The 19,011-nt window shown below is 43.7% G+C and overlaps 1 protein-coding gene across 1 annotated transcript in view; it reads right to left on the minus strand.

Annotated features, from left to right (window-relative positions):
- LOC311226552 (oxidation resistance protein 1-like) overlaps nucleotides 1-19,011 on the minus strand; it is a 179,666-nt gene that overhangs the window by 32,712 nt on the left and 127,943 nt on the right. Inside the window, exon 10 of the mRNA XM_084311972.1 lies at nucleotides 15,615-15,780. Within this exon, the coding sequence (XP_084168098.1) occupies nucleotides 15,615-15,780 (166 nt within the window). The remainder of the gene's footprint in view (nucleotides 1-15,614; nucleotides 15,781-19,011) is intronic.

Consider the following 19,011-nt stretch of genomic DNA (forward strand, 5'->3'; position numbering starts at 1 on the left):
TCGTTATGATAAAAACAACACACACGCAGGATTATCTCAAACTAAGCACAGTTAACACACATAGTAGAGCGTGAGGATAGTAATTATTTACCACGAAGCTGTATTTTGGAGTGAAGAGGGATTCTTGCTTGACCCGCCGGTTGAAAAACAAGCCTAGCGCCATTGTGTCCAAAACGCGTCACGGTACCATGGGGAGCGCAGATCAACTACTGTGCCAAGAGAGATGATCCGATATTCCGATTCCAGTCTAGTTTGATTGCTGTATAGTTGTGGAGGCGGGACTAATAAGCGGGGCAGCCCCCCTCCTAATAGACAGTCTCCTCCCCACCTTATGTATATTATTTTCTCCCACCCACCCACCCCCTCCTAATTAGTAGTAGTCTCCACTCTCCTCTCCATCATAATGTATATTATCTGTTAGGATCTCTGGGTAACAGTACTGTATATTTGCATATCGTATACATCACAAATGTAACAGTACTATATACCTGTATGTCATGTATGTATGCCCCTATGCCATAAATGTCATGATGTCATGTATGTTGTGTATGTCATAAATGTCATGATATATATCTGTATATCTGTATATCTGTATGTTGTGTATGTCATAAATGTCACTATGAATTGAAAATGGGGAACGTCTTTCTCTGGTCTGCATCCCCTTAACAATTGTGTGTATTGAGCCGTACTGTATTGTATTCATTCTGCAATCTGTTAAATAAAGTTTTCATTCATTCAGCCCTCATTGTGTGCAAGTGATTTTATCCCCCCTAGGCTACGATCCCCGACACACTGACCTTACAAGCCAACTACGCATTCATTATTCCATCACTGCGGCCATGTCTTCATTCATGTTAAAACTGTCATTCTCTCTCTCTCCCTCCCTCTCCCCCCCTCACTCTGACACAGATAACATAAGTGTTCTAAACCACTTATGAGCAATATCTGCTGCCATTGTTTATGTTTGAAGAAAACTTGTATCCATTTTGTTGCACATAGGCCTGTCACGATAACAAATTTTGCTGGGCGATTAACACTTTGGTCACCAAAAACGCCTTACCACGTCATTCCCCGCCATGCTCATTCTGCCAAAGGCGCCGTACCACGTCTTTGAGATCAATATTTCAAAAATCTGTGAAAAAAAAATCATATTTCTCCCCCGGAGACTTGAGATCTACTGTTGATCCCCTCTCAACTCTCCAACGGTTCAAGAGCGCCATCTGGTGGCCGATCGGCGGATCGCCCAAACCGGAAACAGGAAACGGAAGCTGGTGCTCATTCCAATTCGGTCCGATCACTCGCTAATAGTCCCAGGACTCGAGCTAGACACAATGGATAGCAATCCGTTACCAATAACTCGATAAACAACATGATTTGGACGTATATACTATTATACAACCTGGAGATGGATCGCATATTTCTACATCCCATAATAGGAATATTTCTGCTCCACGCTCATCGCCCAATGCTACGAGGAAGCTACGGTGAGATTCAGCGTTTTTTTTTAACGTGTTCGATATAAACTGCTCTGATGATCATATCACCCACACTAGATGAATCACGGAATTATAAACGACCCCCCCCCCCCCCCCCCCATCCGGTCAACATCAGATGATTAGTAACTTGTAGAAGCACGTCCATTTGAAATTTTTTATCTCTCGCAGATCGCTATCAAACTGTATTTGATCATCAATATAATGCATTTAGGGCTATAAATCACGCTCTGGAGAATGCTGCAGAAAACGATAAAAACATACTTATACTTTAGACCGTATTTTAGTATGAATATGTGAATGAAAAAGTATAACGTTGCTACACCCTGAACAATAGATACTTGACGTTGAATGGGCCATAGTAATGTCAATTTAGCAATACAATTTAAAAAGTTATAGCCCTGCAAAGAAGGGGAACTTCTCCATAGACAAATAAGAGCTGGCGTGGGATGGTTTATTATGAATATAAGCCTGGCGACCAAAGTGTTAATTGTCCCAGAAATTATTGCAATAAGCGATATTATTGCGGTTTTGAGAGAATTTTATTTTGAGAAATGTATTTCCCAAAAGTTTTCAATTAACCTTTTTATTTTTTTTACTAATATAATAATAGCATAATAATGCAAGGAAACCGTTTCAAAGTGCAATAAACCTTTATTTAACACTGGAAGATGCTCAGTTTGATTGTTTATTATAAAACAAACTGAAACTGGAAACAAGCCCTCTGTCTGGCTTTTTGTGTCATCCTTTTAACATGTATATGTATTATTAATGTACCTTGCGGTACCATGTACAAAATGTTAATAAAGTATGAGGAAAAAACTGTGGAAACGTAATAAATAAAAAGGCAGTGTTCCAAATAAACACCAAAATATATACTATCTCTATTGGAATGGAGACTTCAGCACAGGATAAACTAGGGATGGGCAAAAATAATCCAGATCGATTGATGACATGATGTACTCGAGTACTCGTGGAGGAAAACGCTGTACAAAATAAACGTCTTTTCCGGTGTTTTAGACTTTTATTTTGAAACCCACCGACCGGTCCGGAGCGGAAGTATTGTCGTTATTATCCTAGCAGCACCTATGAGCGGCCAACTTGTCTCGTCCGGTTCTGTGTTTTTGAGCTAATGATAAAACAAATGTTGAGATTGTTGGTGAACAACTAACTTTAGGTTAGTTTTAACGTTGAGGGACCTAGGAAATGGGGGTCTTTGATCAGAATGAAGGACAGAGCGCTTTTGACCAGGAGCTCGACAGCAATAAAAACAGTAAGAAAGCTGGACAAATATGACGAGCGGTTGGGGGTAAAGGTTTCAAACCCCCAAGCCGTCAGGAGGAGGCCTCTCACTAGGAGAGCAATTACTCCTCACCCACCAGCAGGGGACAGGGGGGGACACAGTGACCCCCCGAACGCCTTGGGAGCACTTTATGTAAAGTTTATGTTTTTTATTTATGTTAATCATTATATGTATTCGGTGAAGAGAGCGGAGGCTACAACCGGAGGGGGGAATGGATGTGACATGGGGGGGACTGACAGACGAAAGAAGAAGAAAGATGACAATGGTTAAAGGTATAAAAATGATGTCGTTAAACGTTAATGGAATGAATAATACGATAAAGAGGGGCAAAGTGATGTTGAAGTGTAAAAAAAGTGAGATGGAAGTGATTTTTCTGCAGGAGACACATTTGGTAGCACAGGATCATGAGAAACTGAAGAGATTTGGATATGAAAATGCATACTATAGTTCCTTTAAACGGAACCTGAGGAGAGGAGTAATCACGTTAATCAAAAACAGTCAAATTTGAATTGATCAAGGAAGTAAGAGACAAGGAGGGAAGGTTTGTTCTGGTGAAGGGAAAAATGGAGGGTCAAATGATTACGTTAGTGAATGTTTATGCACCCCTAGAGAGTGAGAGGGATTTATATGAGACCATTTTTGATATGATAGTGATGGAACTAGAAGGGATATTGATATGCGCGGGAGATTTTAATGTAGTACTGAATCACGACCTAGACACCACGAGTACTAGAAAAGGACGGGCACCAATCAGTAGATATATGAATATTCAGATGACGGAAATGGGAATTACAGATGTTTGGAGGGGGATGCACGCCATGGACAGGGAATACACACATTACTCACACCCGCACGTGACATATGAGAGAATAGACTACTTTTTGATGACGACGGGGGACAGTTACAGGGTACGGGAGAGCAGAATAGGAGTAGCGGACATATCGGATCACAGTGCCATATATCTGACAGTAGATCTAGAAGGGAGACAGAGGAACACGATCTGGAGACTAAATGTAGGAATATTAAATAACAAGGGGGTGGCGAGTCAGATCAAGGAGGAGATAGCCAGGTATAAGGAAGAAAATGACAATGGGGCGGTAGATCCGAACATTCTATGGGACACACTGAAGGTGGTGATAAGGGGGAAATTGATGGAGAAGACCGCAATGCTGAAGAAGGCCAGAACGGAGACATATCACAATCTGATAGGGAAGCTGAAGAAGCTAGAGGGGAGACACCAGATATCAAAAGAACAGGAAACGCTCGGAGAAATCAAAGAAGTAAAGGCCAGGATAAATAGGGAATTATTGACGGAAATAGAAAAGAAAGCGAGGTTCATGAAACAAACGTACTATGAAGGGGGACCAAAAGCGACCAGACTGTTGGCTAGGAGAATTAGGACACAACAGAAGTTGAACACGATACACACAATAAGGGATACAAAGACTAATATTGAGAGACCCAGCTGAAATAGAGAGGACATTTAGAGAATACTATGAGAAACTATACACACAGCCAAAAGCAGCGGGAGAAGAGGAAATAGAAGCATATCTGGAGAAGCTAGAGTTACCATCGATAGGGAAAGAACAGAATGAAGAATTAAATAAAATAATTACGGAACGAGAACTGGAAGAGGCAATTAGTAGAGCTAAAAACAACAAATCTCCGGGGAGCGACGGATTCCCATCGGAAGTCTACAAGACATTTAGAACGGAATTAGCACCCATGTTAGGGGCTGGGTTCAGACACACGATGGAGGAGGGCAAAATGCCCCCCCTCGTGGAAGGAAGCCATAATCACCACGATACCGAAGGAAGGGAAGGATAGAGAATTGTGTAGTAGTTTCAGACCTGTGTCCATACTCAACGTGGATTACAAGATGTATACATTGATAATATCAAAGAGATTTGAGACGTTTATGCCAGACATTATAGATGAAGATCAAACTGGATTTATTAAAGGGAGACAGACACAGGACAACGTGAGAAAGACATTACACATAGTAGAGGAGATACAAAAACAAGGGGGTAGCGCGGTACTGATTAGCCTAGATGCAGAAAAAGCATTAGACAGTGTGAGCTGGACATTTTTATATAAAACATTGATGAGGTTCGGACTGAACGGGAGGGCGATGAAGATGATCAAGGCGCTATATCAAGAACCAACAGCGAGGGTTAAGGTGAATGGCAGCCTGACGGATAGAATCAGATTAGAGAGGGCTACCAGACAGGGATGTTGTCTCTCACCAACGCTCTTCGCTGTTTTCATAGAACCACTGGCACAACTGATCAGACAGACCGAGGACATTAAGGGAGTAAGGATAAAGGGAACGGAATATAAACTAGGCCTATTTGCGGACGACGTGATAGTATACATGAGGCAACCAGACAAGAGCTTCCCGGCACTGATGGATCTACTGAAGGAATATGGCCACTACTCAGGATACAAACTAAACGTGACAAAGACACAGACCTTAGCATGGAACTATACCCCAACGACGGAAATTAGGGAACAGTACGGGATAAGATGGGACATGGACAAGATTAAATACTTAGGGGTGAACATCACGAGAGGGGTGGGGAAACTGTTTGAGGCGAACTATACACAGATAAATCAGAACATCAAGAGAGACTTAGAGAGATGGACAGTAATGCCCTTGGACTTCAATTCAAGAATGGAGGTCATTAAAATGAACATACTATCAAGGTTACTGTACCTATTCCAGTCACTACCGATACAAATACCACAGAATCAATTCAGGGAGTGGGACAGACTGATATCGAGGTTCATATGGGCGGGGAGAAGACCACGGGTCAGATATAAAACACTACAACTACCAAAGGAAGAGGGAGGGATGGCAGTACCCAGCCTACAAGATTATTACTATGCAGCATAACTGAGAGCAGTGACGTGCTGGTGTAACGACAGATATGAGGCAAGATGGAAAGACATTGAAAAAGAAGGGGAGGGATACAAGGTACAAGCTCTGGTGGGAGATAGGGAACTATTTAAAGAAAAAGAGGGACTATTAGATCCAATCACCAAATGCACCTTGACCATATGGAACAGAGTAGTAAAAACACACAAATTGGAGAAGCAGTCAGGGGTTCTGAGATGGGTAGCACATGACAAGAGATTCAAACCAGGGAGGTTAGACCATGGATTCAGAAGGTGGGAGAGGGGGGGGGGGGGCAACAGCGATATGCAAAATGATAGAGAAGGGGGAAATGCAGACACTTCAGGGGGGGGACCACTTCAGACCACTTCAGATATCTACAGGTTAGAGACTACTAACAAAGAAATAAGGGGGGCCAAAGACGAAGAACAGAATGGAATAATCAAGATGATAGTATGGGCATATACGAAGGGGGGCAAGGAAGAGTAATATCAGCAATATACCGAGCTATAATGAACAGCAAGGGACATACGACCGATTACATAAGGGAGAAATGGGAGAGAGAACTAGAGATAGAAATAACAGGGAAGGAATGGGGGAACATATGCGAGGTGCAACATTCAACAACAGGATCGAGGATATGGAAAGAGTTTGGATGGAAAAACATAATCAGATTCTTTATAACCCCAGAGCTGAAGGGAAAATATGCACCAACACAAAGAGCATGCTGGAGGATGTGTGGGAAGGAGGGGGCAAATCACACGCACATATTCTGGGGATGTCAGAAGCTGAAGGGGTATTGGGAGGAGATAGGGGAGGCAATGATCAGAATATTAGGATACGGGTTACCACAAACATGGCTGGTGCTTTACTTAGGAGACCTGACACACGAGGGAATACAAGGGGGGGACAAATATTTAATAAAGATAATGTTGATAGCGGCCAGAAAAGCAATAACAAGACTGTGGTACAAAGAAGACCCACGACAATAGCACAATGGGTAGGAATAGTGGAAGAGATACAGGATATGGAGAGGATAACACACATGCTGAGGTTACAGGAAGAGAAATTTGGAGAAAGATGGGGAAAGTGGGAGGATTACAAGGGGAACGAAAACGACATCACAGAGGAAGAACCAAATACATCACAAGAGGGCGAAGGGTAAAGGAGGAAAGAGGTTCAAAGAGGGTCTCTGAACCCATGTCACACACTTAATGTTTTAAAATTGTTTTATGTTTTTTTAAGTCAGTATTTTTATTTTTCGTCTTTTGGGCATTACATTTTTTCTTTATTATTTATGTCTGTTTAATAGTGTTGTTGAAGTTATTGTATATGTTGTGTTGTTTGTCTCAATACAAATTTAAGTTTAAAAAAAAAAAAAAAACAGGCTAGCATATGTATGATTAGCAACAACACTGATTTTGACGGATTTTCAGTTTTTTTGTAATGTCAGATTGAAGAAAATACTCACTCTTACCATAAGGGACAAAATTGTCCTCTTCAAAAAATGCCATAAAAACATTAGTATATGTTGAAATAATTTACCACTTTTTCTTTCATAAATCTTTTATTCAACTTCAGCCCTGATCATAACACCACATATTCATTTTATAATTCTAACCCTTTAAATGCCAGAGTGTGTGATGGCATACATTATATATCAAATGCAAAGTAGATTTTTCTGGGGGGAGTTATTACAGGCTAGCATGTGTCAATGATTAGCAACAACACTGATTTTGATGGATTTTTAGTTTTTTGTAAGGGTCCCGCCTCCACCAATCACATGCGGGTCCCTTTGTGTGTGTGAGCAAGAGAGAGAGAGATAGTTCTCCAACTTGTGTGAGTTGCACTGATCTCCTGGTTGTGCCCCACCTAGGTTATCTAACTATTGTGCCGCTGCAACTAGAAACACTGGCCTGGCCGCTTCTATACTTTAAGCAAGTGGCTTGTCCTTGCTACGCCCCTGAGTGTGTGTACAGCAGTGATCAAGGATTCAACATTCTCACCCGGTTCTTGGTTCCGTCTGTTGAAACATGCTCTATCAAATATGACATTCCTCTTACTGACACAATGTGCATTGAAAGCATCCGTGACATCCTTGTATTTATTTTTCTGTTCCTCTGTGAGCGGCAAAACACTTAATATGTCTTCGGCGTCGTCTCCCGCCGCATACATGAAGGCATTTACTTGGAACTCTTCTGACTGTCTATCCAATCCAGACGCTATTCTATAAGGTCCAAATCGTTTCATCCATCTTGGCCAGTCATTAATATTATTGTTGAAATCAAACCTGCCTGGCGGAGCCAACTGTGGCAGCGACGGCAACTGGGCTGCTTCGTCTCCCATCCTGTCGTCGTCCTTTTCTTCCTTTCTCTTTTTTCTTCTTGGCCGCTGGCTTCTTTGCTGGCTTTTTTGCTTTAACCTCAGCCTTCTTGTTGATCTTGAAAGAGCCGGAGGCTCCGGTACCCTTGACTTGGACCAAGGTTCCCTTCATCACCAGACGCTTGACGGCAGTCCTCACACGCGTTTTGTTTTTATCCACATCGTAGCCACCGGCAGCGAGAGCCTTCTTTATGGCAGCGAGTGACACCCCGCTCCTCTTTTTAGAAGCAGATACTGCCTCGACGACCAGGTCACTGACACTGAGACCTGCTTTCTTGAGTCTGGGAGCTGCCTTCTTCTTGGCGCCCGGCGCGGCGGGAGCTGGATCGACTGCTTCCATTATCCTCTCGTTCCCTGCTGCGACACATCTTTTTCTTTTTCTCTCTCGTCTCCTTATATTAAGTTATCCCACTTCTGACACCATGTTGTGTAAACCTCGTACTCTTTGGTTCACATATAATAACGAGACGGAGAGCGTGTGATCACATTGACTGTTTACTAGCTTCCAGACCAGGAAGTACTGTGCCACATATATACCTGTCCGTGTAGCAACACAAGCCAATACCTTACATGACAAAGCTTAGGCGCTCTTTCGAAGTTGGTTAAGGTTAGAGTTTGTCTTAGAGCATGGCGATAGAACGCCTGCCCTGATTCCAAACTCTAACCTTAACCAACTGCGAAAAAGTCGCCTAAGCTTAACCAGTGATAAACTAGGCGTTAGGTAGTTTGCAGGCTGTTAGACCCGGAAATAGGCGCAGAACTTGCCGTCCCACGATTGGTGCACATGTCACATGACCAGAAACGTGCATGGCCAATCAGAGCGCAAAACGGGAACGCGGAAGGACAAGCCACTTGCTTAAAATATAGACGCGGCCTGGCCTGCTTCCAGGGCCAATAGGGTCGAGACCTCTAGGGGTCGCGACCCCCACTTTGGGAACCACTGCTCTAGAGCACTAACATGTTAGCATGTCGGTGCGGCTGGGTAGCGCAGTGGACTAAGCCCTCGCCTACCACCGCAGAGACTCTGGGATCGAATCCAGCTGTCAGCGATACCTCCGGCTTGGTCAGTCGTCCCTACTAACACAATTGGCAGTGTTAGCAGGTGGGAAGCTGGTGGGGTATGTGTCCTGGTCGTTGTAAACTGCAACTCCTACTGGTCGGTAGGGAGGGGATCTGGGGAAAATAGCGTGAACCTCTGAGCGTGTTACATTCCCCCAGTGAAAACTCCTCGCCGTCAGGTGAAAAGAAGCGGCTGGCGACTCCACATGTATCGGAGGAGGCATGTGGTAGTTCTACACCCTCCTAAGGGCTGACAGTGGGGCAATGCACGCAACGACCAGGAAGGGAATTGAATAACGACTAAATTGGGATGGGTGAAAAATACAGACAAAAAAAATGTAAAACATGTCAGCATGTCTCAACTAGCAGCATGTTTAAGTCATTCAGTGCCATACACAACATTTCTCGGGTTATCTCGCCAGCGGTTGAGCGTCATACCCGAGATTTCTCTGGTTTTGATCCTTTGATATTTTTCCTCTGATCCCCGTTCTAAACCATCATCCGGATCATTCTATGTGTCCCTGGCTCGTTTGCCTACGTTGGAATTGCAATGCCGATCGAATCTCACCAGGTGGCAGTATTGCCTACCTTTTGAACCTTTACAGAACCTGAAACACGTTTATGTAACGATCAGTGTCTTACTTTACCGGACATAAACCAAGCGTTTTGTAACAATCGCATTTTCGGGGGAAGACTACCCCCCCCCCCCCCCCCCCTTGATAATTTTGTGAAGGCACATGTGTACATGGTATATACACCTTTGATTTGGGAGTATTTGGGGTTTCAGGGGATCAACCAGAATGGTTTGGGCTTATTGCATATAACAGGTTTTATCTCGCGATCTATGGAAAAAGACTGGATTATCTTGGAAATGGACGATGTTTAGCGTGTAATAAACTACAAACTACAGTGTGTAGAAACAAACTTTTTTTACATGTTGGACTAGAAATAGTGTCTGTCAAATGAGCCATACTATTGTCTCCATAGCTATAATATAGAATATACAATAGTGTCCGCAAAGATCTTGAAATATCGCGAAAATGGTAATGAAAAGCTGGCGCTAGACAGTGAAGGATGGGGGAAGCTTATGGCGCTCAATGTGTTAACCAATCCGGTGCGGTTAGAAAATGTGAGCTTCTGCGGAGTCCGTTCCGCGTACGTTCCGCCCGACTCTGTGGGAGCCTTAAAGGTTATTTATACTTCATCAAATGACACATGCATTTTTTTCAATGATAAATAATAATTCTTATTTATTTATTTTTTAAACACAATAATATTTTCAGTGATATATTATCAGAGATCAGAGCACATAGCAGCAAGTTGATGATGATGTTCATGAAGTTATGGCCGACTAGACTCAGACAGTCTGTACCGGTAGGTTGAAGTTAGAGTAGATCGGTTTAAGCCGTAGATAAGGTATAAGTATAAGTCTTTATTTGTCATCAGATTAACACACACACACACACATGCGATGGGCGACCCACAGGAACACACAAATTAACTGAGTCGCTGACGAAATGTTTTCTGCACTTCCCATCCCGTCGTCCTTCCACCCAAGGGCAGCCGGGAGCAGACAAGGGCTGCACCGAGCGCCACGCCCCCGGGACCAATCCAAGTGGTCCTGTCCGTCTTCGTCAGGGACGCAACAGTGTTGGCGATCTGTTCTGCATGTTTTTCCATTGGGTTTATCTTATTGGGAGGGGAAACCCTTGCGAGCACGGGGAGAACATGCAAACTCCACACAGAAAGGCCCGGGAGATACCCCACCTGGGTACCTGGCAACCTGGTCCCCAAGCGGGAATCGTACCCACGACCTTCTAGCTGTGAGGCGACAGTGTTAACCACTAGTACACCACCGTGTATAGTGATGATGGGTAGTAGATGGGTTTAAGGGGTAGATCTCATAAAACAATGTAATTCTGTAGGCCTGTGAAATAACCTGCTGCCGGGAGGGTCATCAAAGAGAAGTCGCCTATTCTCAGTCCTTGCCCCACAATGGTGGAATGAACTACCCACCCCAGTTAGGACAGCCGAAACCCGTCCAATCTTTCGCCGTCGACTAAAGACGCACTTCTTCAACCATTATCTGAAATAAAATAAAAATAATAAAAATAATAATAAAATAAAGAAATCTAACCTTAACTAACCTTACTGTTACAAAGGGTCAGATTAAACCGAATATATGTATTTATTGATTGATATATATTGCATAATATTTGTATATCGTTTGATATCCCTTGTATATTCTTTGTACATATGCACGGAATATCCCTTTAGCCTACAGCCCATAATAGTTCATTCTCTCATTGGACCAGGACCTGGCGCCAGCAGACAGGCCCCTTGAGTCAAGTTCAATGGTGCCGACGAACATGTCCCAACTAGCCCCGGTTCCGCGTAGGAATACGTCTACCGAAATACGAATGGTACTATTTGTTCACCGTGCATATAAATAGGGCGCAAGAAATGTAGAATTCCTCTTAGTCCCTTGTCCCGTTCAGTCTCGTTCAGTTCCAGTTATCCAAGCGACGTCTCACCCACCATGCAACGTGCGGTAGAGTAGGCTCGTATTGCCTCAAATAGAGTCGTGTTTATCCTACTACGTTTGTTTAACGTATCGTTCGCTCCTTACTAGTAAAAGCCTTCATTACGAGTCAAAGACCACGTGGAGTGAGTAATTGTGCGTCTACATAGAGCACTTATTGCCGCGTGCTAATAAGGATAGTAACGTCAAGTTCAACCGTGGACCACCGCGCACCACGGAGGATACCTACATCGGTGATTGCAGAGCCACTTTCCGGCAAGGATTATTATTCTTCATTGCTTCGACTGTGGCTGCTGGAGCAGAGAACCGCCTACCCGCTGCTACTGTGGGATCTACACAAGCCCGTGAGGACATCACTCGAGCCCGTCTCTGTCGAAGCAGAGACTCCACGGCTTCATCTGCGGCGCGCACCCTAGGATTACAGCTGCTGCTTTCCCCGCTGACACAGGGGTGATATCGCCTCCGTGGACCCTTGACTTTGTATAGAGCATTGCCTCCCCCTGCTGGCTTACAACCGGTAGTACCCCCCTTTCAGTATCTCCAGTATCTCTCCTGAGTACCATAGATAATTACTAATATTCATTATTGATTTGCCTATGCACATTCTATTTGCCTTATAAGCGCAATTAAAGTATTGTTATAATATCCTTTGATGTAATAAATATTCTAAACGAGTATTTGTGTGGAAACCGTGTTATTGTGGAGAAGTTCTCATCTGATATACCTGTGTACGGTACGGCCAGTAATGTACATAAGACGGTAGTAGTTTAATGATACTAATACTTGATTAATACAGTCAGGGAATTGTACCCCTCAGTTACACTTACTGTCATGCACATGTCCTAATAAACTAACCTACACTGTAGCACGCAACACTTTGATGAACATTGTTACTGAGCTGATAGAGTTGTACCCTTCCTGATGACTTCGTACAGAACTTGTAAGTCGCTTTGGATAAAAGTGTCAGCTAAATGACTAAATGTAAATGTAAATGTACACCTGGCTGGACTCTACTCTCTCCCCTCATCTGCACGTCTACACCTGGCTGGACTTAACTCTCTCCCCTCATCTGCACGTCTACACCTGGCTGGACTCCCCTCATCTGCACGTCTACACCTGGCTGGACTCCCCTCATCTGCACGTCTACACCTGGCTGGACTCCTCATCTGCACGTCTACACCTGGCTGGACTCCACTCTGGCTCGACCCGAAGCTGCAGGGTGAACAGTCTACTGAGCATTTTGGGTAAGGAGGTGATAAATTCAAGGTATTGGAAAAGTCTATCTAAATAGAAGTCGGTTCATTCTGCCACCATCTTGTTAACATGGACTAACTGGTAAATTACATTACCATTATATTAAACAGAGAATGGTTCATTTGGTCAATTAATCCACTTAGACCAGCTTCTACACAGGTACCATACAGTGGTTTCTGCCAGAGTCCTTAGTTACCATGGCAACCACGCAATTCCCAGCCTTTTGGCAGAGATCGTAATTAATTTCAAACATATTTAAAACTCACATTTCACATCGAAATGCAGTAAATCACAATGTTACGGTTTTCTCACTATAATGTCGCTGGTATCGATCCAAACTCCCTCTCCCCAGCCCAGTAACACCTGTCCAGTGACACCTGTCCAGACTGAACAAGACCGTTTGTACCAGTTCTAATATGCAACTATTTAGTTTAGACTCCTAGTAGGAATAGTTCTAATATGTAACTCTTTTGGTTAGACTCCTAGTAGGACCAGTTCTAATATGTAACTCTTTTGTTTAGACTCCTAGTAGGACCAGTTCTAATATGCAACTATTTAGTTTAGACTCCTAGTAGGAACAGTTCTAATATGCAACTCTTTTGTTTAGACTCCTAGTAGGACCAGTTCTAATATGCAACTATTTAGTTTAGACTCCTAGTAGGAACCAGAGGTGGGACCAAGTCATTGTTTTGCAAGTCTCAAGTCAGTCGCAAGTCTTGGTACTCAAGTCCCGAGTCAAGTCCCAAGTCAAGACAGGCAAGTCCCAAGTCGAGTCCCAAGTCAAGACTGACAAGTCCCAAGTCGAGTCCCAAGTCCTAACCTTTAAGTTTCGAGTCCTAAACAAGTCATAATACGCTTTTCACCAAAAAGTTTCATTATCAACTTGTTGGCAAAACATAATCTAATTTCTATAAATGTAATAATATTCAGAATCAGTCTTACAACTAGATACAATTGGGTACAGTACGGTACAGCTCAATACATACAATTGTTAAGGGGATGCAGACCAGAGAAAGACTTTCGTCTTGTTTACATCAGGGTCCCCCATTTTCAATTCATCGTAACTTACTTCTTCTCTGGCGCAAATTGATTGGATGCTGTCGGATTGTTTCAAACAAAGTGGGCAGAAGATATAATCTTTGAGCCAAGACACAAATTACATTTAACTAAAACGATTTTTTCTTTGGCTCGACAAAAGAGAAATTGACTTGTGACAATATCCATCTGTAAAAACACGACTAGTGGGGGCTGCCATGACGGTCAAATAGTAAACACCCCACAGCACAGCGTGTCTCCGCGAGTAGGGTCCAGCTGCAGCGCCGGAGAATCCTCTCAAGGGGCAAGCCTGTGGCAGCTACGAACCTACTACTTTCTATATAGCAGTTGGGAGGTGCGCCGTTTTAAGTGAGCGACGAGCGTGTGTTATTGGATTGATTGATTGAACATCCGAGCTGCTTCTATAGAAAGAAGGTTCGTGGCTGCCACAGGATTGCCCAGTGAGAGGATTCTCCGGCACTGCAGCTGGACCCTATTGGTCTCAGACCGGAGAGGAGAACTGCGCTGCAGCTCGCTACCAATCTACATAAAAATAACGCAGTAACTAACAAACCATTCAGTATTTAATATAACTTATATTTGGGCATGGGGGAAGCCAAGGTATCAAGTCTTCTCAAGTCAAAAGGCTCAAGTCCAAGTGAAGTCACAAGTCATTGGTATTAAAGTCAAAGTCGAAGTCAAAGTCTTTTTTGATTTGGTCAAGTCAAGTCCAAAGTCATCAAATTCGTGACTCGAGTCTGACTCGAGTCCAAGTCATGTGACGAGTCCACACCTCTGGTAGGAACAGTTCTAATATGTAACTCTTTTGTTTGGACTCCTAGTAGGACCAGTTCTAACATGTAACTCTTTTGTATGGACCAGAGGAAAGAGTAGTCACTGCTTCAACTTCCAAATGGCTGATTAATCAATGTTAAAACACTTTCAACAGTACGATATTCTGATTTGATTTCCATGTATTTTCTCTATATCCCAGTAGTGCATTTGAGAGAACATGCTCATTAGAAGTTAACAATCATAATGATATAAATCCTAAAGATGCAGATGACTACTTATTACATTTCCAAATAATCACATGTTGAATGACATTCTGTGGCCCTCAACCCACATCACAGCTGTGTTCAGTTCCAGGTAAAATACTTCCTTCTCGTCATACGTCTTCCCTCCAGTCGAGGGGAGAATCCTCAAACTAACATTACATTCCCATGATCCCTCGTTTTCCTCCCTTCCAGGAAGGGCATGACATACAAACGTCCAGCATGAAGTGTATCCCACAATCCAATGCTCCACAAAGTCACTGAATCTGTGCAGAATCAAGAAAATGCTAAATATTGTGAATACTATATGTTCATGAGATCTAAAGGTCACGAGGTTCCCTTGCAGAGGACCAGAATGGTTACTTTGTTGTATGTCAGGGGTTTCACAACCAGAGGGCTCACTGAAGGGAAGACAACAAGGAGAGGGAAGGGGCTACACTTGGATCTGAATGCAGCCAAAATATCATGCTGAAAGATGGTAGTGCTCTCTAAAATAGAGGGACCCACTGCTCTAGAGACTCTCCCCCTCTCCCCCGCTCTCCCCCCCTCTCCCTCCCTCCCTCCCTCCCTCCCTCCCTCCCTCCCTCCCTCCTACCTCCCAGTCTTTGGAGGTGATATCTGGGACAGGTGGTTGGTTTGATCCAGTCTCTGCCTCTTGGTTCTTCTTGACGACAACGAAGCCCGGCTCTCGACCCGCTGCGCCCTCCTCCCCGAAGGCCTCTGGGCTCCACTGAACAAAGAAGGCAAACAAGTGGTCCGACCTGGAGACATGGAAACAATATACTGTAGAACAGGGGTCTCAAACTCAATTTTCCTGGGGGCCGCTGGAGGTAGAGTCTGGGCCGCATCAAATATTCCACAAAAAAAGGGTTTCAAGTATTAAAAAAAAAAGTACAACTGATCCAATCTTCTCACAAACTCACTAAAACCTCACAAACACCAGCAACTGAGCATTCTCAGTGGTGTCAGTGGACTCATCCACAGCTATGGAAATGCACTGTGCATTTTATTTTATTCTATCACAAAGCTGTTTAATCAAATCATCAGCCAGTATTTCAGTTATTCTGGTTGCTGTGCTATCTGAGGAGGATTTGCTTTCGTTTGCCTTCAAACATGGTCTCCATCACTTCAGTCATACATTACTTTATTACGTATGCATCAGAAAATGGCTTCTTGTGTTTAGCCAACACCCATGCCACTGAGTGAGGACTTGGTTGCTTTTTCTCGTTGTGACATAGCTTTAACAATAATTCTGCTTGCAGCTTGATATGATGATTTCATTCCATTTATTTTTGTGGTTCTTAGCACTGAATTTTGAGGAAAGGCTGCATCAAAATAACTGTTTTGTTTCGTAGTGGCGTTTCAAATTGCCACTCTTCACAAGAGCTACCGTTTCTTGGCACATTGGTTTGGTGCTGGGAGGATGCGTGCATATTTTTCAGTCCATTCAGCATGAGCATGCCATATTTTTCTACTAAGTGCCTGCTGGCGAAACTAGGCTACTAGCTACATTTATCTCACGGAGATACTGTAAAACTGGGAACGAGGTTACTAGCTACAGTACCTGCAGATTAGACTACTACTACTCTCGCTCTGACTCGGACCCACTGAAAGAGACAACACTCATTCCGTGAAAACCCGCCCTACTCTGCTCTGATTCGCAGACTGTGTGTGGGGGGGGGGGGGCTGACGGGGGGGGGGCTGACGGGACGCTGAATGTGATTGGACCAGAGTAGCCAGACAGACAGAGAGGCAGAGCACTGCTTGCAGAGGAGACAGACGAGAATTTCGAGGATGCCTGCCATACGCACTGGATATATTTTCCTTCCACTTGGTATTACTCCGGAATCACGTTTCAACCAAGTCACTAACGTAACGTTGCTGTCATGAGCCTGCGCTATGGTAGCCTACAAGTGATAAAATAAATAAAACATCCAACTCGCACAACGACTCGGCAAACAGTTGCGCGCAGGCCGCACTAACACTAAACTTTGATGTCAAGTAGAGGCCACAAAATATCATCCAGCAGGCCGCAATTGGCCTGCGAGTTTGAGACCCCTGCTGTAGAATAAAAAAGGTCCACTCCACCCAAAAAGTGTTTTATGGTTAATTCCTCTTGGAGGCATGACTTTGACTGCACCGATTGTTATTTATGGTTAAGTCCTCTTGGAGGCAGGGTTATCATAGATTCAAAACTGAACTTCAACTCCCATATAAACAAAGTGACACATTTTTTTAGAATAGACTTCAAGGGGCGGTTAGGTGGTCGAGCGGAGATTGCGTTCGTCACCAGCCCCGGAGCTGTGAGCTTGGTTCGCCTGTTCGAATCCAGCTCACAGCTCCGGGGTTGTCACCAGCTTGGCTGGCCGTCTGCACTGATACAATTGGCTGTATCAGAGGGTGGGAGAAGCTGGCGGGGTGGGTCCGGGTCGTTGTAAACAGCGACTCCTACAGTTCGGTCGGGGCGCCTGCTAAGCGCGGATTGGACGTGAGGGGGATAGTGTGGTCCTCCCACACGCTACGCCCTCTCAATGAGAATCCGCGCTGCCAGGTGAAAAGAAGCGGTGATTGGCTGGACGTGTGTCGGAGGAAGCACGTGGTAGCCTCCACTCTCCCAAATGATCTGACTGTGGGGGGTAAAGCGCAGCGACCAGGAAGGGACTGGGAATTGGCATACGACTAACATTGGGATGGGAGAAAATCGGAGGAAAATGGAGGGGGAAAAAGACCAAAAAAAAAAAAAAAAAATAGACTTCAAGGTCTTTCTCCTTACATACAAAGCCCTAAATGGACAGGGAACTAGCTACATTGCCAACACACAATAAATTACATGCCAGCAAGAACGCTGCGATCATCAGCTGCTGGACTATTAGACTGCCAGAAACAGTCAAAAGAAGATCGGTGATGGAGCCTTTGTCAACTATGCCCCAAAACTAAAGTGCTCCAGTCTGCACTTTAATGTACAGAGTGGAGTGTGTTCTGCGACAACACAGATAATATTAATGACTACACGGAAACAGTGCTGGACTTTGTTTGTACTTTGGTAGAAGAAACAATCCCCTCTACCACAATTAGAGTTTACCCAAACCAAAAGCCTTGGGTAGACAAATCCGACAATGCCGGGCTTGTGACAGGCAACATGAATGACCACAAGGTGGCGAGATACAACGTAAGGAGGACAGTATAGTAATAGAGGCAAAACGGCGCTACAGGGATACAATTTAACTTCAATATGAACAGGCTGACTCTAGAGCAGGGGTCAGCAACCTTTACTATCAAAAGAGCCACTTTTCCCCCCTCCCACAAAATAAAATGCTCAGGGAGCCGCACAACCTATTTACCCTTAAAATGAAGATAACACAGTGTATAACGTTTTATATATCGCCAAGCATACCCCACATTTAGGATAAAACGCCTGACAATTGCATACCGAAAGTAATTTGCGATTTATTATACTTTATACTTATAGCACACAGTTTGTTGCATTAATGGAATTATAAAGCAACAAAGAGAACATTTTTGACTTTTTATTGCTGTTTTTACCTGTTATAACAAAGGAAAACCTCAAACTCTTATGGAGAAAAAAATACTGGCTGTGTAGACCTATTTTAAAATAAAACACAGAAGAGGAGACAAAACACTGGTGTCTGTAGACCGACTTTGAAATAAAACCCTGAACTATGCAGCTCTATTTGAGTCCTTCACTTATTTGTGGAAAATCTATAAAATAAAGTAAATTTTTCGTTGTTCGCAAATTTCGCACCACATATCAGGCATACAGGTAAGCCTGCATCATTAGTCGTGAAAGCAAATTAATCTGTCGTGTCCACGCTGAATTAAACCCTCTATTTTCCTCAGACTCCTTTTTTTGGATTCATCCATGGTTAGCTTACTGGGGGGTCGGAAACTCAAGATTAGCCACTTGCAGACGGCAGGGAGAGGCACGGGGTGTGACTTACTGTATATTTTAGTTGATGAAATATTTTTTCATT

Source organism: Notolepis coatsorum (assembly GCF_963971535.1).
Source record: "Notolepis coatsorum genome assembly, chromosome: 4".
Taxonomy (NCBI): domain Eukaryota; kingdom Metazoa; phylum Chordata; class Actinopteri; order Aulopiformes; family Paralepididae; genus Notolepis; species Notolepis coatsorum.